This window comes from Anser anser (genome assembly GCF_964211835.1).
Source record: "Anser anser genome assembly, chromosome: 5".
In the NCBI taxonomy this organism is placed as follows: domain Eukaryota; kingdom Metazoa; phylum Chordata; class Aves; order Anseriformes; family Anatidae; genus Anser; species Anser anser.
Genome location: NC_139725.1, coordinates 57,209,186 through 57,235,343, shown reverse-complemented (window position 1 = coordinate 57,235,343; position 26,158 = coordinate 57,209,186). Strand labels below are relative to the sequence as shown.

The 26,158-nt window shown below is 39.6% G+C and overlaps 1 protein-coding gene across 8 annotated transcripts in view; it reads right to left on the bottom strand.

The window, feature by feature from the left end:
• Nucleotides 1–288: 288 nt before the first annotated feature.
• LOC310900140 (uncharacterized protein) overlaps nucleotides 289–26,158 on the bottom strand; it is a 222,706-nt gene continuing 196,836 nt past the window's right edge. For 4 of the 8 annotated variants that reach the window (XR_014584847.1, XR_014584852.1, XR_014584853.1 and 1 more), the window contains 2 exons: nucleotides 26,073–26,151; nucleotides 16,844–19,511 (listed from right to left, as the gene is read on the bottom strand). Coding sequence is in view for 3 of the 8 variants with exons in the window: in XM_083837618.1 (XP_083693744.1) it covers nucleotides 26,115–26,151 (37 nt within the window). In the remaining 5 variants the exon portion in view is untranslated. Of the gene's footprint in view, nucleotides 2,130–3,806; nucleotides 3,885–9,205; nucleotides 9,314–11,110; nucleotides 11,424–16,843; nucleotides 19,512–26,072; nucleotides 26,152–26,158 lie in introns of those variants that run through there. The other 4 variants (XR_014584854.1, XM_083837611.1, XR_014584851.1 and 1 more) reach the window with 3 other exon arrangements.

Sequence of the window (26,158 nt, the reverse complement as noted above, 5' to 3'; positions counted from 1 at the left end):
GCTATTTATGTTACTACAGACCTCAAGCATCTCCCCTCTCCCATTTTCAGCCTCAGGACTGAAGACTACTAAGATCAATCACATAATTTCCATCCAACTGACACTGGAGCAAGCAGATGACTTGCAGAAGGACAAGGGAGTGCCAAGCCACAGCGCCAGCCAGAGGCCAAATTAATGGGCTGCTCACCTTCCTTCGCTCTTGAGCTATGGTGTACCTGTGCAGCAGGGCCAGATGCAGCCATATTTCACACACAAGAGTAAGGGGAAAAGCAGTAGTGTAAGCCCCACCTGTAGTCCTGGGTACAGTTCTCCACGGCGGAGATACCAGGGTAGCTGCCAGGTAGAGTTAGGTCCAATTTCACTCAACAAGGAGGGCTTTGGACGGTAGTGATGCAGTTATCTCCTCACAAGTGAGTTGCAGGCCCCAAGTATTTAAAACGTGACATGGCAAATACTTTTCAAATAGCTATCTGTTCACAACAGCTTGCTTGCAAAGTAAGAGGCAATATCTTTCTCCAGTGAATGATTCCTTTTAAGTCATGCACCAAGCCCTAAGCCAAAAATAAAAAAAAAGAAAAAGAAAAAATAGCCCACATGCCATGGAAAACTTCTTACCAGCTGCAAGGGGCTACGTGTAAGGTCCTTGCCAAACAGCAAGCTAATGCAATCACTGCATATTAAGGACCAATCCAGACTACCCCATTCCTTCAAATCCCCAACACACCAAAAAGATGCAAGTCAGAGAAATGCTGCTGTGTCCAAATTAAACATGTCTGGGGAAAAAAATGCAACAGCAAACATATCAAATCAACCATTTATTGTATTGACTTGTTTATTGTTTTTAATTCTGATGCTCATCCAAAAACCTCATTGTAATCTATCTATACCCTAAACACTGCCTGACATATTTTTCCAGAGAAAACCAGGAAGCTCATTAGCTTTCTTTAGAAGATACAAATCTGCAGCTCAACATAAACTTCAAGAAAACATACTTGATTTCTTGTACTGGAAGGTAATTTTTGCAAAACTAATAGCAGAGTAGTTGATACATCTTCAAGACTGTTGTTTGCTCACAGTCTGTGCATGGGACACCCCAAATATCTGAATGTAGCTCTACTTCATCTCCTCTGCAAAACCTTGGAGGAAAAACATACAGGAAGTGGTGGAAAAGGAAGATAAAATTATATAGAGTAGCAAGAAAAGCATAGGAATTACTTCAATTAAACAGGCAAATTAAAAATAATTAAATAAATAAAAAGTTAGTGTAGGTTCTTCATATTTTTACTGTTGGATAAAGTTTTAACAGTGGCAATTCGGCGCTTGTACAAAAGCATCTGCACAAACAGCTGCATTTCCCTTGTGTAAAACATGCTGCATGCAGCAGCGAATTTGCTTGAACTGGCTTTCACAGGCAGCCTGTTCTAACAAAGGAATGGTTAATGATTTCTGCTAAATAATGGAAAGCTTCAGAAACATGGCAGTGTAGGATGCGCCCTTCTCTCCCTTTGTCTAGGAGCACATCTGAAACCTTGCACAACCTCGAATCTCATCTTGGGGGAGCATAATGGACAGGCCATGAAGAGAAACCTTTATTCACTTTGCATAGATGTGGAGTAGACCACATGGTTTATCTTTTTATTTATTATTATTCTTCTATGAGTATTTGTGTTAAAAAAATAATAATATGCCTATCAAAAAGATTTACGTGTAATTGTCTTGATGCTCATCTTGAAACTGATGTTGGGTGGCATACCAGTGTGTTCAATTTAAGTTTCTATATAGGGCAGCACCCAGTAGAAGCTACTAAAAACTGAAAAACGTGTACATTATTCAGTTTCTCTGTTGTTTCTTCTTTTTTTTCCCTTTCTTCCTTTTTTCCTTTCTTCCTTTTTTCCTTATTTCCTTTTTTTTTTCTTTCGTTCTTTATTGTTATTTCCTTCTGCAGAGAAAAGGTGGAACATTTCTGGACTTGATTAAGACCAGTTGGTGGAGATTTATTGGAAAGTGTTGCCCTGTGGTTTTGGTATTAACCTCTTAGATCACGGCAAGTGACTTTTGAAGTTGGCTGGGGGCTGGAGGAAACTTCTTCAGTGAGCGACCTACCACACCTGCCTCCTTCCACAGTGGAGCTGTAGGGGGAGGAGAAAAGTGGGAAGGTCACTCTGTTCTGCCGGCCACATCATGCAATAAATATTAACCAGTGATGATTATTGAATGCAAAGAAATAAATAATAAAGAGCTCTTACAAGCCTTACAGTTTGTATGTATGTTGCTAGATGATTAAAGAAAAGCAAGTTTGGGACGAATGATTTTGCCAAATGAAATTTCACTCATTTCCTTTCTAGCTGGGTTGCAAACAAACTGAAATGATTTAGGGCTTTATCTGCCCTTACTTCTCCCTTTCCTTCTGACTCCTCCTGATCCCTTCCAGCATCCCGGTAGCCCTGTTCCTGGAACCATGCTGCCAGGTCCCCCACCAGCAGCAACTGGATTTCCTCCCTCCTGGGTGGTGCACAGAGCATCAGCACTTTCACAGTGGGAGTGTGCAGCAGTGCCACTTCTGCTGGAAGGGGACATGAAAGCGAGTCCTCTCCGTCCCACCAGCCAGGTGAAGGGGGACTTGCACAAGTTGTCCCACAAGGTGAAACCTGGCTGCTGCCACTGGAACTGAAAGAGCACATTAAGCCTGTGGTGTTTCAATTTCCCTGATTAAATTTCCCTATTAAAACAAAAAGAGAAAGAAAAGAAAAAAAAAAAAAGAAAAAGAAAAACGAAAAGGAAAAGGGAAAGGGAAAGAAAAAAAGAAAAAGAAAAAGAAAAAGAAAAAGAAAAAGAAAAAGAAAAAGAAAAAGAAAAAGAAAAAGAAAAAGAAAAAGAAAAAGAAAAAGAAAAAGAAAAAGAAAAAGAAAAAGAAAAAGAAAAAGAAAAAGAAAAAGAAAAAGAAAAAGAAAAAGAAAAAGAAAAAGAAAAAGAAAAAGAAAAAGAAAAAGAAAAAGAAAAAGAAAAAGAAAAAGAAAAAGAAAAAGAAAAAGAAAAAGAAAAAGAAAAAGAAAAAGAAAAAGAAAAAGAAAAAGAAAAAGAAAAAGAAAAAGAAAAAGAAAAAGAAAAAGAAAAAGAAAAAGAAAAAGAAAAAGAAAAAGAAAAAGAAAAAGAAAAAGAAAAAGAAAAAGAAAAAGAAAAAGAAAAAGAAAAAGAAAAAGAAAAAGAAAAAGAAAGAAAAAGAAAAAGAAAAAGAAAAAGAAAAAGAAAAAGAAAAAAGAAAAAGAAAAAAAAAAGAAAAAGAAAAAAAAAGAAAAAGAGGTTGGGATCAGACCATGGACTTCATCCCAGAGGGCACATTCTTTCCAGGCAAGGAGCAAAAAGACCTGCAGCTTTACTTTTACCATTATTAGGACAAGGGCAAATTGACAAAATTCACATCTTTGTTCAGTTTCAGGTAATGAATGTGCAATAAGATGCATGTTTAATTGACAAATCGTCTAATTCTATTACTTTTAATGCTGGAACAAACAATCAAAGAAACTATTTGTAAGCATCTAGAAGATAACGAGGAGATGAGTTACAGCCAGCATGGATTTGTCAAGAACAAATTGTGTCGCACTAATGTAATTTCCTTCCCCCACAAGATAATAGACCTTTCGGACATGGAAGAAGCAGTAAGTGTCATATATCTTGACCCTAGTAAGGTTTCTGACACTGTCTCATATAACATTCTGATAAATAAGAGAAGAAAATGTGGACTAGGGGAAACTAGTAAAGAGTGCGTATAAAACTGGTTAGAAAGCCGTACTGAAGAAAATAATTACCAATGGTTTGCTGTCAAAGGCTGCATCAAGTGGACTGCACAGAGGTCTCTCCTGGCCTGATAATTCACTGCTAATGAACTGGATGATAGAAGAGAACGTGGTGTTATCACATTGCACATTGCTGGGAAGGGTTCCACATCTACTGCAGAACAGGAGAAGCACTGCAGAGGGTCTTGACTGTTCTGAAATAGTCTCAAAAAATAGGATTCAAGTCAAGCGAGTCAGCAATAGTTTGTTATATGAATTAAGAATAATTGGCTTGGTACTACTTTGTAGGTAAAGATCTGGGTGCTACAGTTGGTCAAAAGATGAACACAAAGGTGTAAGAAAAATAGAAGTTTTTCCTTTACTCAATACCTGCAAGACCTCAAGGTATTATATCCAGACTACGTTTTGCACAACTAACTCTAAGGAACATGTAGGCCAATGAGGTCCAAAGAAGAGCAACATGAATGACCAGAAATCTGGACATTTATGAGAAAGAGGTAGACTTGTATAGTGTAGGGAGAAAAAAAGACTAATGCAAAACACAACAGGGATCTTTGAATTTGTAAATGATTTTTTTAAAGAGGCACCAGTCTCTTCTCTGTAACCTTGCTACACAGGACAAGAAAGAAATGGTTTATAATTCAGCAAAACTGTTTTTGGTTAGGAAAAAATTTCCAGCACGATACAGAGCTGAACAATCAAACAGACTCCTTTGGGATGCTGTAGAGGAGATATCACTGAGAGAAGATACATGTACAACTTGATGTTTTCCTGCAGTGGGGAATGGACTAGGTGACCTCCCAACCCACTTTTCTATAATCCCATGAATTCCATGAACACTACAATCCATCTATGTTTAATAAATTAAACTGTAAAGGAGAAAAATAATCTCCTAGACCCAGAGCTAGGCCTGAAAACACTAAACATGTTGTAGTAATAGGCCATAAATTTGCTTCCATTCCCTAAGGAGATTTTATAGCCACAAAGACTAACATACCAGAAGCCTCCTCTAATAGTCAAGTAACTCCAGCACACTGGCAGGTTCTTTGATTCATATTCTGAAAGAAGTAGTTTATGTTTATAGAAACAAATTGGTTGCATCAGAAATACAGGTTAGGTCAATCTTCTGAGCTCTATATGTCTCCAAAATGTCTCTTTGTAAATCTTCATGTGTCTCGAACAGCAAACACACAACTCCAGACCATTATTAAAGGGCACTTTGAATTATTTTCATCCTATTCCAATACTCACTGCTTCTCACTATAACATTCAAATACCCTACCACCAGAACGAAGACAAGCATAAAGCAGACAAGATGCAGTACAGCCTCAGCAGCTATTTGGAAAACACCACAAAACTGTACCTTTCTTCAGTGTCAGGCATCCATATTTTATAAAAAGCAGAAAGCACTTCATCTGTTAGTCAATGGAAGGGACCCTGAGAGGTTTCCTTTTGTCATCATGAGTATGACAGAAAGAAACTTTCTAATTAAAATATTCCCAAGAAAGTGTGGTTTCACAGAAAGAAGCAATTATTGCTGTAAAATGTTATTCCAGTAAAGCAATCCAAGTTATCAACCAAGGTGTTAATTTTCTTTTTGCATCACCAGACAGATTCCACAATCCAGTTTCAGATAAATGCCTAGGTTTTATTCTTTTTCACTTGGGCTCACTATGACGTTACAGGGGAATGAGCCCTCTTTTGCTCATTTTGATGTGCAAAACCTGATGGAGGGAAAACAGAAGACACCAACCACTTTTTGTCAGGAGTGAAACTCAACAATTCACTCAATGAGACTGAGTTTAAGAGAAAAAAAGGTCAGAATGAACCTCCCTTGTAAAATCCTGCCCCCCAGAAGCTCATGGGGTTCATACAAGCTGCATTTGTTCAGAGCAGTCCCAAGAGGACAATGCAAGTCCTGTTTTACTACCACGGGATATGAGGTGGTATCAAATAATGAACCCAAGCATTTCCTTTCTGAACTCAGCCCAAAGCACTTTTAAAGTTTTAAAGTTTTCTAATATAAAATAATACACCGTGAAGTGGAAATCTTTCTGATATTTTGTCATTTTAAGCTGTGGTAATATATTTTCCTTTGGAAAATATAACACTGTGCTCATTGTGTGCTTTTTGTTTTCTGTTTAATCTGTGATGCATATCTGAATGGAATTTTTGCCTATAATTCTATAAAATTTACTCTGAAGTGCTGCTTATGCTCTACTGATCACAATTCTGTTTTAAGGATTGGCTCTTATTTTTTAATCTTCTTTTCACTGCCCTTTTGTTGTATTACAATATGAGGAGTAAGAGGGAAGGAATTTTTGCACATTTAACACTTTGTTTCCCTTTTACTTCTGTCTAGGGCTATGAGGCTCTTGCCACCTCACATGAACAAACAGGAAATTATACCACTGAAATGACAGACTTGCATAAATCTGATAGACACACACACTTCTAGATAATTTTGTTTTCCAAAAATTTCAAGAGTTATCTGCTATGTTTCAGTTGTGACAGTTATGGCAAATGTTATAAAAGAAGGAGGCTAGACCTTCAGCTGGTGTAAATCTACCTAACTGAAATCTTGAGTTATGGTTTACATACCTGTATGTCAGGCCAGACTTAATGATGGTGCTAAGACCATAACCTCTGGCCATTGCCCTCTAACAGCTGCTGGTTCTAATGAGCTTATCAAAATGACATTGATTGACGAAGCCCCACGTCATTTCATTCAGCTTCTGCAGGAAATGGCTTGATTTGTTTTCCGTCCAAATGAAGCCTACAATCTCATCGGGACCATAAACTGGAAAGTATGACAATTACACCAAGGCTAAATTTGACCCTGCACTTACAATCACTTAGCAGCTTCCCAGGTGCAAAAGTATAGGATTTCATTAGCTGCTAAGAAGATCGTGTTCCCTATGGAAGTTTAACTGTTTATACAGTCTGTTGAAGCTGCCTCAACTGGGGACACTTTAAAAGCTCAGAAGTCGTAGGAAATGCCGTGCTTCATCCATCTTGAATAAAGTAAACCTTTAATCATCTCAGGCAGAAAAGTGATGTTCAAAGATGCCACAGAAGAAGGGACTGGCATGGACTTTGAGCTCCTCTGTGTCTAAACCCAGAGCCCTTGTGATGTGCAGAGAAGGTGAAGAAAGACTGGGAACTAAGAGGAAAGGTGACTGAGGTAAGGATAGGTTGGGGAAAGTAATCTCAGAAAGAGTTGTGAGCTTCAAGTGGGGCATTTCATGGGCAGAGTTAATGCCTGGAAGCTCCTTGCTGCTCCATACGTGGGACGAGAACAAAACAGATGTCTGAAGTCCCCTGCCAGAAGTAAACGTAGGACATCTGAAGTCCCTCTGCCTTTGAAGTAAACATGGCTTTAAACATGAATACATAAAACAGAGCACAGCTATTTATAGGAAATCAAATGTAAATGAAAAGGGACTGGACCTCTATGAAACAGCAAGAAAACAAAGAACACAAAGCAAACAAACGTGAATGTAAGGAAAACACACCATTTGTAAGATGGTCATTAACCATGCTTTGTACTTCTGAACGCCCTTCGTTTGCTGGCCTCAGTCTGCAAACATTAGGATTTGCCTGCAGAGACATTGTGGTGGTATACAATTTGTTTGTTCTGCTGCCACTTCTGTCTCTGATTATCCTTCTGCTGTATCAAGGCACAACTCTATGGATGTAGTGTGGTGTAATGTGTGTGTATGCAGAACAAAACAAGGACTGTCCCAGAGCATGCCCATTCATAAGCAAACGGGCTCTATCTGTGCAACGTACAGAAGGCACATCCACACCCAGCACTGCAACACAGCACCAACCCCACAAGCTGACTAATGACAAACTCCAGTTACCAACCACCACACCAGCACCAAATCCTGCTTCACACAGGTTTTCCTAGAGACCATCCCTCATGAGCATCCATCAAGCTGCCTGGGGAATCTGGGAAGATCTGCCCCAAACCCTCCTGCTGGGAGCTGCCAAGTTCTGCAAAGCTCTACGTCCTGTGTTTGCGTCTTTTCAAAAAGTCTGGGCTCTGTGCCTAGTGCTGTGGGTCTGAGATGGTGGAGAGCTCTCCCAGCCTCCAGTTCCCCACTTGTGCAGAGACACCATATTAATTACTTTCTGAGCATTAGGAGCTACTGTGAGGATTACTGGTACATAACTGCACTGGGAAAGAACAATTCTAAGTGATACCGGAAGGAAAACCTTCTTTTATTTGTGTTGGCAGGGTTTTGTTGTTGTTGTTGTTTTGTTTTGTTTTTTGTTTGTTTTTCTCCTTTTGTGCCTATAAGAAGGGCTCAGATATCCTGTTTTTGTAAAAAGCAGTTTGAAGAAATCAAGTATTGGTATCATGGTACGGTCAATCCCAACAGGTCACAAAAGCCTTGTCACTTTACATTACATACCCTGATGAGACACAAGCTGAAAGATCTGTATCTACATGGTTTCATGGGTGGTAAGAGGGTCACAATTAAAAGTAGACCATCTCCCTGCAAGACAGCAGGTTCTCCCAGGAGATAATCAGGATTTTCTTCCTGAAAGAGTCAGCGGATCACTCTGGTTAACAGCCCAACACACACAGGAAAAAAACAGGGACACATTTTTCAGATTTGATCGCTGTGAGAGATCAGGAAAAATCAGAGGACTTAGGAGACTGGATGCACGGGAACCTATATTCTGATATTTCTATTTTGCCACTACCTTTATATTTGTGCTTCCTCTCCAACAGTGATGGATTCATTACGCTGTACCACCTGCTTTAGGCATTCTGCAGCTGCCACAGCAGAAAATGGACAGATATTACATTGTCACAGAACTTACCCAGCTATTGCTTACTGCTTCCTTCCTACAAAGGGGAAGACGATAGACTCGTTTCCCCCAGCACATATCTTACATTGAGATGGTGCTTTGTTAATAAGCCAAACCCAGTATTTTAACAACTGCAAGGTGAAGGGTTGAAGCAGTAATATGCCTTAGGGTCATGTGGCACACGGTCATATTTTAATTATCACTGCCTGAGGCTATCTCCACAGGTATGTTTCCTTCCTGCATAAAACATGAAGCCGGGAGTGATTTCAAAACACCCTGTCAAATAGTCTGTGACTCCAACAGGATGTACACAGTATTAGACTTTAATCCAAGGGCAAATTTTATTTCAGTATTTTATCTCGGAGGCTCAGAGGGGCAAGAGAAAGAAACACTTGTCTGTTGGTAAACTAATAATGTTTAGCAACACAAGGTGTATCATATGTTCTAGAGATCTTTCATTTCCTTAATAAATATCCAAGCATAGCAAGCTCTCAACACCAATATCCTTTCAATAAAAGGTAACCTTATATGGTCACTACATGATACATGATTTATAAGATGTCATGTTAAAGTAAACTCAAACTCACCAAACACACTGAAGGAAGGAAATGGTTGTCTGGCTCCATATGGCGTTTTCATGTTTCTATTAAAACCAGACTATTCAAACGCTGTGGATACCGACACAGGTTTTAGCTCTAAAGGAAGGATAAAGAGAGTCTTATCCATACCATCTGTATCAATAGCATAAAATTTGCTGGCAGCACATGAATGTGGTTAAAACATTTAGGGTCACCTTACTGACGGGGATTAAAAAGACTTTGCTCCCGCAGACTAGTTTTGCACAAAGAGCTATCCTGAAAGTGAATCACTGAAACCCTTTGCTAGCCAAATATCATGGGGGAAAAAAGAAAAAAAAAAAAAGAAAGAAAGAAAAAAAAAAAGCATAGAGACAACCTCCTTAGGATATAGCATTGCAGAAACTGAAACCTAATCTTTGTTAGCATACCTGACACTTAAATTCAGGGCCCAGATTTTTGTGAAGTCATGCTCTCAGCTGTTCGGACTACAGATATTGTGCTGCTATTGCAAACGTCTTCAATCTACATAGTTATCATATTAAATAAATAAAAGGTTACTTATTTATTATGGATGACCAAAAAAAAAAAAAATCTAGGGCACTGAAATCGTTTTTTTCCCCTGGCTGTTCCCTCTGTTCTCATTCCCTGGTGGATCCTACAAGGCATGCTACTGCAACAGGCCACTTCTGGGAGTCCCAGGCTCAGCTTCTGCCAGTCTCCTCCCAGAAATCAGCAGAAGAAACCTTATGTAAATGAAGGAGGTGCCTGAATTATATTTTTCCTTCCCTATAGGGGGCAACCCTTCACCACAGCAGTGATTGAGGGGCCACAGAAAGTCTCAGATCAGGCCCTGGAACATGCTGCATCACAGCAGAGTAAATGAAATCAAGGAGGGGAACAGATTTCAGTGCACGTCACAGCAGGTCATTGCATCTGCTTGGTAGCGTACTGCATGAAGTTCACATAGTTGCCTTTTAAGCTATTTTTGAAATCGCTCCCAAACCATGCTGTTGTAAAGCCCAGCCGAGCTGAGAATCTGCAATAAACTCAGTGAAGTACTAGACCTCCTGTCTTTTGCAGGGGGACTCATCCCACATATTTTCAAGGTGGCCTTCCACACAGCACCTCAAGTTACACTAACATTTTCAAGCATTCCTATTTGCTTAGAGATTAATGTATTTGTCATGTACTTTTGACTCCACAAGAGTTTTGGCTCATTCACTTCAATAGATTAGTCTTTAGCCTTGGTCATTAGCCTTTTGTGCCTACTACTACTTCTACTTTATTAACACAAGCACCTTCAAGAACTTCTGTTAATGAGAATGGCGAAGACCCAGAAAATGCTCTTGATTCTTCGAACCTCACATCATATTACAAGGCTAATAATGTCACTGCTCCATTAAAATTTTAAGTATTACGGCCTTCAGAGCCAGCAGCACTTAACGACTTAAACACCTCCTCCTCCCCTTTTTTCTTCCTACATCAAACACTATAGTATGTGGCAGCTTTTCTTTGAGCAGAAAACGCCATCCATGTTTCTAGTGTGTAATGATCCAAATGGTTTCCATTTACCTTTCCACAAACAGGACAAGTTACATGCTCACTCAGAGCTCACTCAGAAGGCAACACATCTCCATTCTCACTGTTATCTATAGCACAGAGGCAGGGGAGCTGAGTGTATGTTGATGTATGAGCTGCAGCAGGCCCAGTAAAACTAGCTGCCTTCTTACTATATTATATTACAGGACTTCCAGCTTTTTAGTTCCTACACCATTGTACAAATCTTTAGAGTTTCAGCAAGAAGTTGGAAGAGACTCTGAGATGTATCTTAAGCATCTCCAATTTTGATAGTGCAGTATCTGAAGTGAGACCCCAACAGGGTGATTTAAGGGAATGGAGGTCAGCGCATGGAACATATCATAAAACCAATGAGGAGAGCTGGAAGTATCCCCAGTGTGGTTCACAGCATGCAGGGGGAGTCAGAAGGTCAGTGAACAGAGCTATGTGTGGAGCTGGAGCTGCCTGGTGCTGGCAATAGGAAATGCTGAGTACAGGGTATATCTGAGCTCCTGCTGTTTATCAGGAGCATTGGTATCCCTGTCCGCAGGATTAGGATACATACCTGGGAACTAGGACAGCTTTTATTCAAACTCCTCGGAAGACCACAGGCCATAGAAAAGTCCTCCTGTTACAGATGAGTCCTCAGGCCAAGCACAGGATTCCTGGGCTAAAAAACATCAAGCAAGAGGGCCCTGGGCTGTAATTCATGGATTAAAGGCAGGAAAAACTGATCTCACTCAAGTGACAGAAATTTAACACTGGTGAAGATGTGGCCCTGAGTCTTCCTAACTAGGTTTGTGAAAGGGTGTACCAGGAGCTAGGGCACATACTGGCATGTTAACGTTGAAATCTCTATGACTGGGTGAGCCTAGGTCTGCTTCAATTGCCAGCATAATTTCCTTTTTTTTTTTTTTTTAAATTACCCTGTGTTCTGACTGATGGGGCCGCTGCTACAGAGATGGGCATTTTAGGTGGGCATTGGTTTTTCAGGCTAACTGCTGTGGTTTGTTGCTGCTGTTTTGTCTATAGGCTTCTTTTCTATTCTTGTGCAAGAATATTTTCCCTTCTTTTTTAAACAAGAGGCATACGTGGGGCAACAGAAATCTCTACGAGCTGCTGACAGGGTCCTTTATCACTTGTTCTGGACAGGACATGAGTGTGCTGTGAGCTACATTTGCAGCCACACTCACCCACCCATTATGTAAGTTAGACTAATAAATTTCAGCACAAATGAATATGTTCATCTGAACTTCACACCAATTTCATCGCAATGACACAGAAATGAAGTGACAAAGGCGCCTGCCAGCAGTCTCAAGCACAGGGTAACAGTATGCACAAGCATTTGGAAGAGTTTTTAAAGAATAGTATTATTCCTTAGCTTATTATCTTGCTGTTTACTACATTGGAACCAAGATCAAAATGCTTTAGTGTTTACTGAAGCAGCATATATGGTATCTAACAGCATGTTATTTTGTGCACACTGTTTAACATTCTTTATTGCTCCAACTCATAAGGTTTATTTGAAATCAGTGGAGGAATTCATCCCATCTACTATTTACTCAGCTATTATCAGCTACTGCAAAAGTGTCATTCGGAGGGGAATAAACACCAGTTATTTACAAGCTTTTGCAAGCATGCAAACTCCTGACAGAAAATTACATTTTTAAGATCCATTATTATTTATGGCACGTGTATGTCCCTAAATACAGTTGCATTCTGCATATATGTTGCTCCAGAGCTAACCCTGAGAAGAACCATATCTACCTGGTTTTACTGTGCATTCCGATTGTTTAATGCTTGATTCAACCCCCCCTTTTCCTCTTGTAGCAAAACCCCTTTTTGCTACCCTTGTAGCAAAACCCCTTTTTGTTTGCTGGTAGCTACAACGAACATGGAGCTGATGGAGGATTACACTCTACCTAATGTTTTGATCAAATCTTAGCCATGTCAATGGGAAATCTTCCTGTCAGAGGGGAAGACTGAGCATGGAAAAATACTCCCAAAAGCCAACTCTTCTAGACCAGATTCATAAAATATTTGGTGAAGGCTGGTCAGGAATAATTTAGAGCCCATTTACACAGTGACTGAGAGGAGAGGTTCCCACTCAGTGGAAGATGAGCCACTTGACATGGGGACACTGCTTGACTCGATCTGAGCCACAGACAAATGCTCACCTGCAGGAAATTCCTGACTGCCAACGCAGTGAAAGAAACTCTTAAAAATTCTCAAGTTAAATATGGGAACTTCTGACCTCAGTGCTCTATATTTTCCCTATATTTCCACTTATTCTACCTGACTTTTTAAGTTTGCATTTTCCTCCTCCACCTTTGTGAATTTTTTCCTGGTCTTGCTACCCAGCTAGAGACAACTGTGCATTTATAGCTAGTGATTGCTTCAGATAAGCAATTTAAGTGTAAATGTTTAGCACAGCTTCGTGTTTCATCTTCCCAGAACCTTGGTGACATCTAGTCTGGAATACGTGGTTTGCATCATGCCTCTGTATGCGTACTCCTTGGTTTGATTATCTGAACTCTCAGAGAAAATAAATGCCAAGAGCTATGTACCTTTGCTAACTAGCATTCTTGTGCTGGTTTTGCATAATCAAGCAGCACCTTTCATCCAATAATGTATTTAAAATATCTTTTAGACAAAGCTCAATTTGATGAGGCTGACTCTGCAGCAGCAGGGAACATGCATGGTACATTGGGCATTAGAGTAATGGTTTAGATCTCTCTACAGCATGTAGCACACATAAGCTTTGAAGCATAAAAATCATAAATGATTAACCTACTTGATTTCACATAAATGACAGAAATATGCTCTTCATGGTTTATTTTAATGTCTAAAAACAAAGGCATTATGTCACCATGTGATGGGGTCTTTTTATGATCTTCAGCTATGCCAGTCCATTTTGTTTTAATTGCCAATTTTTCACTGTATTAATTGCTAATTATTATATATTTGTATACGTGACACCTCAATTATCATCATGTGATCATAACTGTTTGGACTGGATATTGTGTTATCTCCATGAGCTATTTTCATTATAAGCTAGGAAGCCTTAAAAATTTAGCATCCAAGCATTTCTCTTTTTTTGGAATAAAAAAACTTTTCAGATAAAAAAACAAACTCACTAAAACATCCGTTTTGCAAGAAAACAACAAGCGCCTTTGTAAGAAAATCTAAAACAGTATTTGTTAACTTTTCATTAAAGCAACTGTTCAAATCAAAATTTGAACGATTCAAATTATGTTTCAGATCATAATCAGATACAATATTACTAACAGAAAAAAAAATAAAAAACACAGTAAAATAAAAGGTTAATGCATGCCAATATAAACATTTCCTATAGCAATAAAAAAAAAAATAAATTACCACCCACTTCCCAAGAACTTCTCTGAGATGTACAAGTATCTTAAAATAAAGCAGTGCATATTTTTATATTTACCCGTTTTAAAAGTGGTCAAGAAGCTTCAGGTCGAGGAGCTTCAGGTAATGTTTGAAAAGAGGAGCAATCTTATGGACTGATGTTTTTCACAGGAACTACTGGCTTGTAAGACATGTCAGGAGTACACTACAGGTTGGGCTCAAAAAGGAAACAGAATTTGTGTTTTTTTGTTTGTTTGTTGGTTTTGTTTGGTTTGTTGTTTTTTTTTTTTCAACTTGACTACATAGTTCTCACATTGCAATAAAATTAATTTCAGAGAACAATGAAATTCCTGAGGAATTTTTGAAGCTTTACTGCAGTTGATCTTAATCCCAGTTGCAAATTGGATTCAGTGACTACAGGAATGCTGAAGCTAAACTGACCATTTAAGGCCTAGTTTTAAACACCTGTGTATGGTTCATTAGTTCATCTCCCTGCCAGGCCAGAAAACAGGTTGAAGATGGCCAAGAAAATCATGGGACTCTGGAGATAACCCAAAGATGGCCTAGTGTCACAAACACATGAACTCACCAAGACAAACTACAGCAGCGTCGCCTACAAGACAAGTTTACTCATACATAGGACCCGAGGGAACGGCATGGAGCTGGGACAGGGGAGTCTCAGGATGGGTGTTAGGGAAAGGTTCTGCAGCCAGGGGGTGGTCAGGCACTGGGACAGGCTCCCCAGGGACATGGTCACAGCACTGAGCCTGCTGGCACTCAAGCAGCGTTTGGACACCGCTCTCAGACACAGGGTCTAGTTTTGGGTGGTCCTGTGTGGAGCCAGGAGTTGGACTTGATGACCCTTGTGGGTCCCTGCCAACTCGGGATATTCTGTGATTCTATGATTCTATTATATGGTGGTGTACCTGAGCCTCATCTGGAGGCATAATCTAAAACACACAACTCTCCTGCAAAATAAGAGGCAAAGATAAATTCCTCCACTTTGTTTAAAATGCTGTTGTTCTTGACCTCTGGGATACAGAAAGATTTATATAAATAAAATTTCTATTTCTGCTTGCTTCCCTGTCCTGGAGAAATATGTATAAATAAGAGATCAAAGATCCTGCACAAACATTAAACATAAAGCTGACAGGCTGCAAAAGCAGAGCTTCTTCCTCAGTGTCTCAGAGAACGGTGACTAAGTAAGCCCCTGGGACTTGGCAGAGCTGCTTCCTCCACTATGCCCTGTGAGAGGGGCCCTTTTTAATTTTATTTTCCTTTCAGTGGTACCTTTGAAAATATAAATATGTCAGAATGGTTAGGTGGTAAATGGTTTGTATTAGTTGCTGCAAGATATTTTTGCAGCCTATTTGGAAACACACAAGCTATCTGCTACCTGATCTTGTCATCTTTATGGAGGCTGCTTAAATCCCACAGAGAAGACAGTGGACTGCAAAACTTTGGCTTTGGCTAGCCCCACAGAAAACACACCAAACTTTTTATTTGTTTGTTTTTAAGTTAAAATATATTCCGTCAGTCAACATGACTTTTCCTGGTTTATTTTATTTTGTTTGAACCTCTCATCGGTTACCTCCTGATATCCCAGCCAGCTGTGCAGATTCAACTGAGCAAATAAGGTCCGGTAGGAAGTTATTGATGGCTTTATCAGTATGAAATAGTCACAATGCATCACCTGCATGCTTAGGAGTGTAATGTTGACAATAAATATGATAATAGTTGTCACACATCAGTGAGAGAAATGTTGAGCTTCCAAAGTGCTGAATAAATTGCATTTCCTTTTATTTATTCAGTGCAATACATGGCACAAAGATGGTAGAACCAACCATCCATTTTGACATGTTTACAAGGCTTTTAAATCATGAAATGGATTATTGCAGTGCTGAAAATATTTGGCAAATGCATTTTATGCACAGCACATTCTGCTTGAAGAGGCAGGCTTTTTAATTTACATTTGTTAGAAGTGCCTGTGAGGAAGAAGGATTGTATGTCAAAGAAGCTACACGTCTGGTACTAAGCACAGTAACCTGCACTGTTGCACCCATGCTTCTTCAGACACAGCCACAGAGCAAAGCAGAGAGGATATAAAAGAGTTAATTTTGGACACCCAGCTCAACCTACAGGGGGATTCAGGTGCCACAGCTGTAGAGTGCTACAACAACTTCCTTAGGTATCAGAGCTACAGGACAGCCATCCCATCTCACAGCACCTTTCTGGGGCAGCAGTTGCAAGGTAGACAGCCACAGGCACCTACAACACCACCATATTCCTTTGTCAGGGCAACAGTCCTACCCTGGGTGTCTAAGGTTCGATACAGATGGAGTGAATCCCTTTGCAGTATCTCTGCCCAGCACTTGGGATCCTATCCCTTACAGGGCTGCAGTTCTTTAAATGCTTCTGCCTGAAAACTCACTGAATCCCACTGGTGTTATTTGTGGCAAAATCTGCTGAGCAGTCTCTAAAAAAATAGTTTTCCTTCAACCATTTCTTTTTCCCTTCAATTTCTGGATCAAATAAACCAGATCTTCAGCAGCTGTAAGTCAAACCCATTTCATTTCTGCTGGTTTAGAGCAGCTGATGGTGTGGTCAAAGCTTCTAAATCAGCATTTTCGTTTTATTTACTTTTTGCTCCCCTAAATATGGTGTTCAGCCATGGGAGCAGTTAACTTAAATGTGAATTGTTTGAGGAATTAAGAGGCAGAAAACAAACCTAATAAGAAACAAAGGGAACATTGTAAGCTCTTGGAAGACTTCAGTTGTACTTACAGGCTAAGTAACAGTGGCAATCTGCCAGCCAGAAAGCTGTGGGTTTACAGAAGTCCCTTGGTTTTATTTGGAACAAAAAGTAAAATAATTAAAAAAAAATCAGAGCACCTTACAACAGGGGGAAATAAATTCAATATGAAATGGAATGAAAAAGGACTGAAATCCCTAAAACTCAGTTTAACAAATGAACCGAGAGAGGTAGAATGTTAGGGAGATAGGTCAAAAATTATAAAAATAGCTAGTTCTTCATTCCTGTAAACCAGAAATTAAAAACCAGCATAAATTTAATATTTTCCGAGTTTAGGCATGGTACTGTTCACATTGAATTAGGCATGTATGCATTATTAACACACAAACTACATTAAAGTAAAGTGAATGGTCTGAATTAAAATCCAGGAATGCCTGGCAGTAATATATCTTCACATCAAGGAAAGAAGTGAGCAGAAACCTTTCCACAGGTTTCAAGTTCTGCTTAATAGCATTACATCCTTTGAATTTCAGGGCACACTAAAATGAATTTCTCTTCTAAGTATCTTTGAGATTATGACTATTTGCTTGGCCTTAGCTTTTAAGGAAAAGAGAAATACTACCAAGAGAGTTACTTAAGGCAATCTTAGAAACTACAGGCCATTGGCAGGACAGAGAAGAGGGGCTCTGAGCAAAGCCAGTGGCTGCTGAAGACCTTTCTTCCACTGACTCTTGATGCAGCAAGCAGTGAACATTTGAAAAAGCAATGTTGCACAGCCTGTGTACTCTGCTGCCTGTGCACAGCAGGCCCTTACACTAAACGGTCCCAAGAGAATACTGTTTGTGCACATATTGTGCACATATTGTGCAAGTTTGAGATTTAGTGGGCTATATGAAGGTGCAGGGAACAATTCCCTTGTCCCCCTTTTTCTCCACGTTCGCTCTGCTGCATGTGCTAGGATGCAGCCTGCGCTTCACTGCCTTTCTGTAGTCTATTCAGCTACTGATCCAGAACCAGAAAATTTTGTTACCACTACAGGAAAAATTTCCAGAAATGTGCTGATAAGAAGAGATTTTTTTCATCCCTAATGCAGAGTGTGACAGTAACATTCAAGAGACACCATGGAAAAATCTTTTAAAGCAGGAATGTGCTAAATAATGGAATTAGATCCAAGAACTGTTTTCACGGGTTTCCAAAAGAATAGAAGCATATTTAATTATGTCATCTGCTTGTATGTGCATAAATTTGTCTGCCTTTTCTGCACATTAAACTTGCTAGGCACCTTCAAGTAACTATGTCTGGATGGCAGGGATATCAAAGATATGCTTCTGCAGCTATGACGAACACAGGTACCTAGGTAAAGAAAGATCCCTTTTATGCTTCCACTGAAGAAATGACAGAAAGATAAACGAAACCCTTATTAAACAATAGAGGATGAACAAGGGAAAATGGTTTTAGTTATGCTCCAATGACAAAAGTTGTTTCTGTAGGTGATCATCTTGAAAAACAGTGGAGAATCCAGCACAACACTGCAGGAAACCATACTTTATCCATTCATCTCATGGCACTGCTTATTGTCTACTCAGAGAAATGTCCTTAAACTAATTTAGAACATTGCACAGGGGAGCTATTTTGCAAGTTTCAGTCTACTGAAACAATAGCAACACACTCTTGGAAAACACAGAAACCACAATCTGTTATTCACATACCGATCTTCAGATTTTCTGTGTTTGCTTGCTGTACCCAGATATAAAGTTTACCGTTGCCCCTTTTGGAGTAAACTAGCATAATTTCAGGAAAATGGATACAACTCCACTTGCCTACATTAAGCAAGGCTCTGAGCTTCAGTTTGAGATATTTGGCAAGCAACCACTCGAAGCAGTATTAGCAGAAGGTCCTTGACCTACTGGAGCTCATGTATTAGTGGCTTCTTTTGCTTTAAAATTTAAATTATGTATATTATTTATATTTTATTCTTAATTTAAATTATTAAAAATACCCCTGAAATAAAGAACAATTTGACAAAAATAAATAAGAGCAACCAGCATTGCTGATAAAGTATATAGGAAACATTCTGCATTCTGCCTCTCTCCTAGCATATTCCCCTGAGGGCAAGGGCGATGGCTGTCCTTCTAAACCCTAGTTTCTCCTGAACAGCTTCTTGCAGCAACAGAGAATCAATTCCTTATGTGCAGTTTCTTCAAGTTTTGATTTAACACAGATGCCTGATTTTCCATTGTTTTAAATTCTTCTTCCCCCTTGGACACATTTTTCTTTTCCTTGCCTTCTATGGTATATCTTGAAGGATCTTCTCTCTTTTTTTTTTTTTTTTTTTCAGTAGCTTTATCCCATTGCTTAATTCATTGCTTTTTTCAAGTCACATTAAACTTTTCCATCACCTGTCTGTCCAGGTTCTTTGACAAGACAGCGATAACCACCTGAGGGAGTCTAGATATCTGGATATATATTGTGCTGCCTCAGGTAGGAACTTGAAGATGTCTTGAGGTTCCTTCCAGCTTTACATTTCTGACATTTCCATTATCCTTCTTTCCTTGGCCCTGTTGTATTTTATTTGGCCATAGATGACATGACATCAAATTCAGCAAAGCTCTTAAGTACATGTCCACATTCATCCTGTTTAGAAAAACAATCAGGAATAAACTTGGATCCCACTGGAATGACTTCCCAAGAACCTAGGTAAAGCCTTTTCTCCCAGTTCCCCCTTTTCCTCCTGTTGCTTCAGAGCATCTCTCATCCCCATATCAGTTTGTGTGTCATACCTTCCAATCTTGTTCACAGCCACTTTCTACCTCCTCCTTTTCCTTAGACCTCCTCTCCAAGTCCCAGAATTATGTTTTTACCCTGAATTACTTCACTTACGTTCTCATTATCCAGGCTCTGTTGTGCCCGTACTCAGAACCTACAGGTGAGGGATTAGTGAGGATTAATGCAGTTCCAGCTGTGCAATTTCTACCAAGCTGCACTTTCAGCTTTCTCGCTCCTCCACTGCTCCTAACAACAGGTTTGGTTGTTAGTGCCCAAGAAGAGAAAGGAGCTGAAGAGATCTTCAAGCCAAATGTAAGCAAAGACTATGAAGGCCAAGAAAGGGGCAGGAAAAAACTGAGGACCAAAAACCAAAGACTGTGGTATAGGTTTCCCTGTACGGCTGCAGTAAAAAAGCAATCTTCTGTAGTTACCTGCTTCTGTCTCAAGTGATGTGTGGCAATGTTTTTTTCTTTTCTTTTAAAGCATTTAACATGATAGGAACCCAAATCTAGTAATAGTAAATAATATTCCTGTCCTAAGCCATTACATAATAAGTATGTCACCCCAGAATATGTTTTTATGGTTCATTTTGAGATGTCTGGCAATAAGATTTATAATTTAAAAGGTAGAGATGGGAATGGCACTATTGATCATTGTTATAATAACGAGGCTTGTGCTTGCAGGTTAAATCGTTTTGTGCTAGGGAACAAAGACTTACTGAAGAAGAACCTCTATTGCCAGCATAAACACAAGGACATTACACTGACGCCAGGAAGGACTGAAATCTGGAAATACTTTTCAGAATTCGTGGGTTAATTTTGCTGCACCTGTGGGTTTAAGCTTTCAGTTTTAAATTATTATCATTAGATTCTTTTTGTGTGTGTTTTTTCTTTATCTGAGATGAACAATTAGTGATCCTTCCATCTAGCAAAAATGGGCTCGTAATAGCAAAATATCAGGAAGATGATAACATGTTATAGTAAGTGACTGATTTACCCTTCTTCATGTGGGCCAATTGCTTGTAATTAAAGATTGCCACTTTAGCGCAAAGGTCAAAGACTAGGGCTTGTACAATCATTTTCTAAAGAAATTCTGAAGAGATGGGAGAATGGGCTCTCTGCTCCCTCCATCATTTTGTTCTGCCTCTGCATTATTAGCAAAGCTTGTGGCTAAAATGCATGATTTGCATGCACACAAGGAGCTTAATTCTGAACTCAGTTACGGATTTGTTATTACATCCAGAGTGAATAAAAGCTGCTTTATGTAACCAAAGTTTGAACTGAGTCCTGAGGGCCAGTCCTTCAAGATGCTCCTCATATGCATTTAAATTAAGCTGACTTGTTTGCAACTGAAGACAATAGTACAGACAGGGTCATATAGAATTGGCTGCACAATTGATGCTAAAGTGCCAAGTATTCTGCTTGGTTTCAGCCCTTACCTGCAGGAATTACTCACTACCATACCTACAAGGAAACTAACTCTGAGGCACAGCTCACAGTATCCTGGCCTTTGCTTAGCATTGTGTCAAAATTATTTGCTGATGTTGTCAACGCTATCCCATGCTGATGGGAGTAAAGAGGGATGGTATTTAGGAATATAACTCTTTGAAACCATCAGCTCAGTGTGCAGCAGCAGAAAAAAATAAAAATAAAAAAATGGCAACTTGGGCATCTTGAAGCAGGTTATTGAGAACAAGACAAAGGGAATCATTTTTCTTGGGTTGGAACCACATCTTGAGGACCAGTTGCTGGTCTAGTCCTGCATCTCCAGAAGGGTATAATGGAGTTAAGGAAAAGGTACAGACAGGCAGATAAATGATCAAGGGAGTAGAGCATCCTCATGAAGAGAGATGAAAAAAGCTGGGATTCTGGTTTGGGGAGGGGAAAGCCAAGGGATGTAATCAAGGTTGTCAAAGTCTTGAAGGTATAAAACTGAAGGATAAGCTGAATGCAGAACTCATTCACCCATATCTGCAGTATGAGGGATAGGGGTCATTCAGTGAAACTAATGGTATCAGTTTAAAAGAGGTGAAAGAAAGCAAGTACTTCTTTGCACTGGGGTAGTGAAGTTGTGGAACCTGCTGACACAGGAGGTTGTGGAGGCTGAGAGTATCTGCAGGGTCAGAGAGGGATTAGACATATTCATGTACGGCAGGTCCAGGAGTGGATACAAAAAGCTCCAGGCAAGGACATACAAACAGAACAAACCTGGATGCTGGTAGAGCGGGGGGCAGACCGCAGAAGGTAGCAGACGCCAGTGCTCATCCTATACAGCATCTCCAGCCTGCACTGCTGGAGGGACAGCCTTGGGCGAGATGAACTGCAGCTCAGATCTATTTCTTATGTACTTAAAAATCAACTCAAAAGGCATATGGACAGCAGTCTTAGAAATCAAAATTTTTAGCTAGAGAGGAAGCAATAACTGCCAAAGTCAGTCTGAGTCAGGGCAAGAAATGCAAAGGAAAACAAACTGTTCTTGCTATTCTTAACAACGAAGAAACTCTACAGAAATTTAAATGGAGTGGTTTATCCTGAGGATTATTGTATCAGCCACAAATGTGACAGTGTATAATAAGTCCCATAAAAAGGATGGTGTTTCCAGAAGATGCAGTACTACCATAGGAAGCACTGGTTAAACCCTCCTACAGCTCTCCTCAACCTTAGGTATAAAAAAAAAATAAAAATATGAAAAAGGTTAAAAAAAAGTTACTTCAGTGGGTATAACAGGGAATGGAGAGTCTAAATTAGGGGATGAAAACAAAGTAGTGTTGGTCAGCCAAACAAAGCCTGAGAGGTGAGATAATTTGTTCTCTGTAAACATATTAGTGAGGTAAATGTCAGAGGAGGAAGATGAGGTAATTAAGCTAAAGGAAAATGTTGTCACAAAAACTAATGAGCAGACTAACCAGAAATATCCTCCAGCTGGATTTGCTAATCTTCAGAAGAGTTCAATTCTGGAAGAGCTTTCTGTTTGGAGCAGAAGGGGGAAAAGAAGTAGTTTTAAACTGGTCCTTGATCAGCTAGTGAAAGGAATAACACACAGGGGTGGTCTGCAATAGCAGAAGACTGGACTTGATGACCCAAGAGACCCCTTCCATTGCTCTCTGTGTCCCTTAATTGTTGAGCACAGACATCAAATAAGAGTGGTGAGCCCTCTGGGATTCCTTGTGTCAGGGACCTTGAGGAAGGGGAGGAGCAGCTGCCCATTATTTTGCACAGCCCCACCATCAGGTCAGCAGCACTTCATGATCAGCAGTGTCAAAGGCGACAGACTAATCATGCATGAGGCTTTGAATGGCTCTACCTATTGCAAGCTAAAATGGGGCTCGTTAGCAGTAGACTAGCACAGAGGATGTGGTGTGGATGGAGGACAGCAAAAGCACTGGACATCACATTGTATTCTTTTTCTAGACCCAAGGTCACAAATCTTATTGAAAATCTGTACTGTATTTTCCACTGGCTATTTCACTGTTGTCCTTTCTATTGTTTTGGGATTTTCTTCATTCAAAACCTTCTATCTATTCAGTGCTTTCTCTTTCTCTATTCTCCTCTGCCTGAACCCCCTGTCCCCCCTTTTTATCCCTACCAGCTCTGCATCCAGAGGTAAGCAGAGATGCACTGAAGCAGCCACGTCCTGTTTTGGTTCACAAACTTCCTAAGCCTTACATGTCAAGAAACAGAGAGAAACAGGTGGGGAATCTGCTGTGGAAGTACTTTAAGCTCACATTGCTAAAAACAGAAAGCAAAATATATGGAATATTGGCAATATTTAAAATGGTAATAATTAAAACTTCACTGCTGTCTCCTGTGTTCTGCATCCCCTTTACAGGAAACCAGAGTTAATAAAGTTACCTCGAATATGGAAGTTCCCATATTTCCAAGTCACTGAACGTAGTCCTTTGATTACTGCTGTTTAAATACATTCTAATGTAGACCATTTAAAATCGACGGGACCATTATCAATTTAATCCACCCAATAGTACTTTGAACACCAAGGTGATAGAGAATAACAAAAAGGCCTCTAATTAATTTTAGGAGTCTATGAAATCTGTTTAATATTACATTATATTAAGAAATATATAAGAAATCTATTTAATATTGTATTACAACATTATATATTTAATAGGATAGCCAAAATTTGAAAAGACAAATTTTCACTGATAATGTGTCAGCCTTTCCAATATTCCTGTGACCTGTTACAGTCCCAAGAATGACATCTGCCCAAGTCTGTCTAAGGTGTCACTCCAAACAGAAGATGTGCAGAAGATATTCCAGCTGACTAAGTCATTCCTCTGCAGTCCTATCTGCAAGGCCATTTCTGCTCCACACCTCCCAGGCAGGAAATGAACAGCCTAAGGAATGATGTAATGTATCTATCACTGATGCAACCTGTCAAAACAAATGGAGGGCTGAAAGTTTGCATCTGGTGCCATCATTGCTATTCAGACTGTGTGCATGCGGTCAGAAAAGAAATGGAGCAAGTATTGACATGTAAAGATTGTGAGTACCTCCAGCCCCTAATAAAAAAATGGTATTAGCAAAGGTGTTGGTAGATGTATGGATCTAAAAATGGAAAAGCCTTGTACAGTGTGCGAGTATAGCAGATACTGGAAAACTACCAAGAGGGTAGAAGGGCTAATTCTTTTGCCTGACTTCATAAATGAACAGATCTGTGATGCAGCTGTTTTCAGCTCCCTGTCTCCCCGTCAAATTGTAAAACCAAAGTTGTCATACCTTTAGGGATAAGGAGAATAACAGCCTTTTAAACTCTACTCAAAGTGTCAGGGCCTTCCCCCCCTATTCACCCCCCACCCACCCTACCTTTAAATCAACACTAAAAGGTTCACTGATTTCCAGGGTAATAGGTATTTGCTCTTATTTGAATGTGACATTAACATGGATATACTGTTCTCAGGAGAACTGACTGCTATGGGCCAGAGCTGGCCATTGATTTCACACCAAATTCTCCATTGATCAGGCATGGTAGGAAGTCTATTCATTGAATTGATAGCAGGATATAGCTATACAGTATTTGTTTTCCTTTTAATATACAGCTTCAACAGCAAGCCATGCATGAATTTAATAAAAGAAGATAATAATCTATCCATTCTAGGAGCTATAGTCTGAAACTGGGTGGTTATCAGACCTGCCCTCACTGCTATAAATCATGTCAAATAAGAGACTCATTTTAGCTTTGCGAATGAAAAGAATTCTCCTTTTTTCAATATATGGAATCTGTGCTTTCTTCTCACTCACATTCAGTAAATCAGTAATTGTATTCAGTTATGGTTTATCAATGTAAAACCGTCAACAGAAGAGAATCAGACCTATTGTACTGCTAGACACCAAGCATTTGAGGGCAACAAAGTAGCTCTAAATAGTGCATAAAGGTATTCGTAGGATCTGTTGCAATCATCCTCAGTTGTTCAGTATACTCCTTCAGTTGTTTCTTCATGTTTAAGATTGGAGATTTTGTTAAGGTCATCTTACAAAACAATAGAAGAAGATGCTTTGAATATGCTAATGCCTCCCACAGAAGGAGAGCAGACACTGGTAATAGAGAAAATGGGCTGATGTAAAAGCCACTGACAACTATAAGGAAAACTGAATGGGCGGTAACAATTGTTAGCAGACTGCTGTGTCCACAGTTCAATCTGGGAATAGATCTTCAGAACTCATTTTCTGCTAGACACATGCTTGTAAATGATGGAAGATAGGCTGCGTGAATTGCACTGATAGTGCTTTCCAGAAGAAATGATCTGTACTTTTAAACATAGGTGGAAAGTTACATTTGAGATGCAGAAGTGGTGCAAATTCAACTCTTACTCCATTCGCTAAGCATCAGTAAAGCCGAGAAAGGGACACTGGGTGCAGAATAGCATAAATGAGATCAAATGCTGGACTGGCACATGTGAAGAGTGCTGCCTGGCAGACAGCATTCTCATTTCATAGCACAACAGCACGGCACAGCTGTTCCTACTACCAAAAATTAAAACATCAGAGTTTTGGTAAATTACATCATTTCATTTTTCTCCTTTACCAACTCATGTGGAAAGAATTAAAGATTTGCTTTCTACTTTACCTTTACCCAGCAAGTGTGATGCAGGTTTGCATAATGAAACTCTCAGAATAATACTGAATGGCATCAGACAGATGTTAAAAGTTAACTGCGGAGCTTTAAAGGCTGCTTGCTCTTATCCTAGGGCATGGCACTCCAGAAACTCTACAGTAACAAAAGTAGCTTGGAAACCTGATTATGAGCTTTGCTGAGCTATCTAAAGTAACCTATGAGCAAGGTAAAGGAATAAAAGTCTTTCTAACTTTCTCTTAATCATGGAGTTTTAGTAATCCTTCACAATTATTTCAAACCATAAAAGAAACGTTTGAGGAAAAAATTCAAACTCACTCACAGATTCATATATTCCCTCACCTTTAGCAGATGACTACTGTTGGTTACATGCAGTGCATTCCCCTAGTCAGCAAAAAGCACAGGACAAGATGTTAACAGCCTAAAAA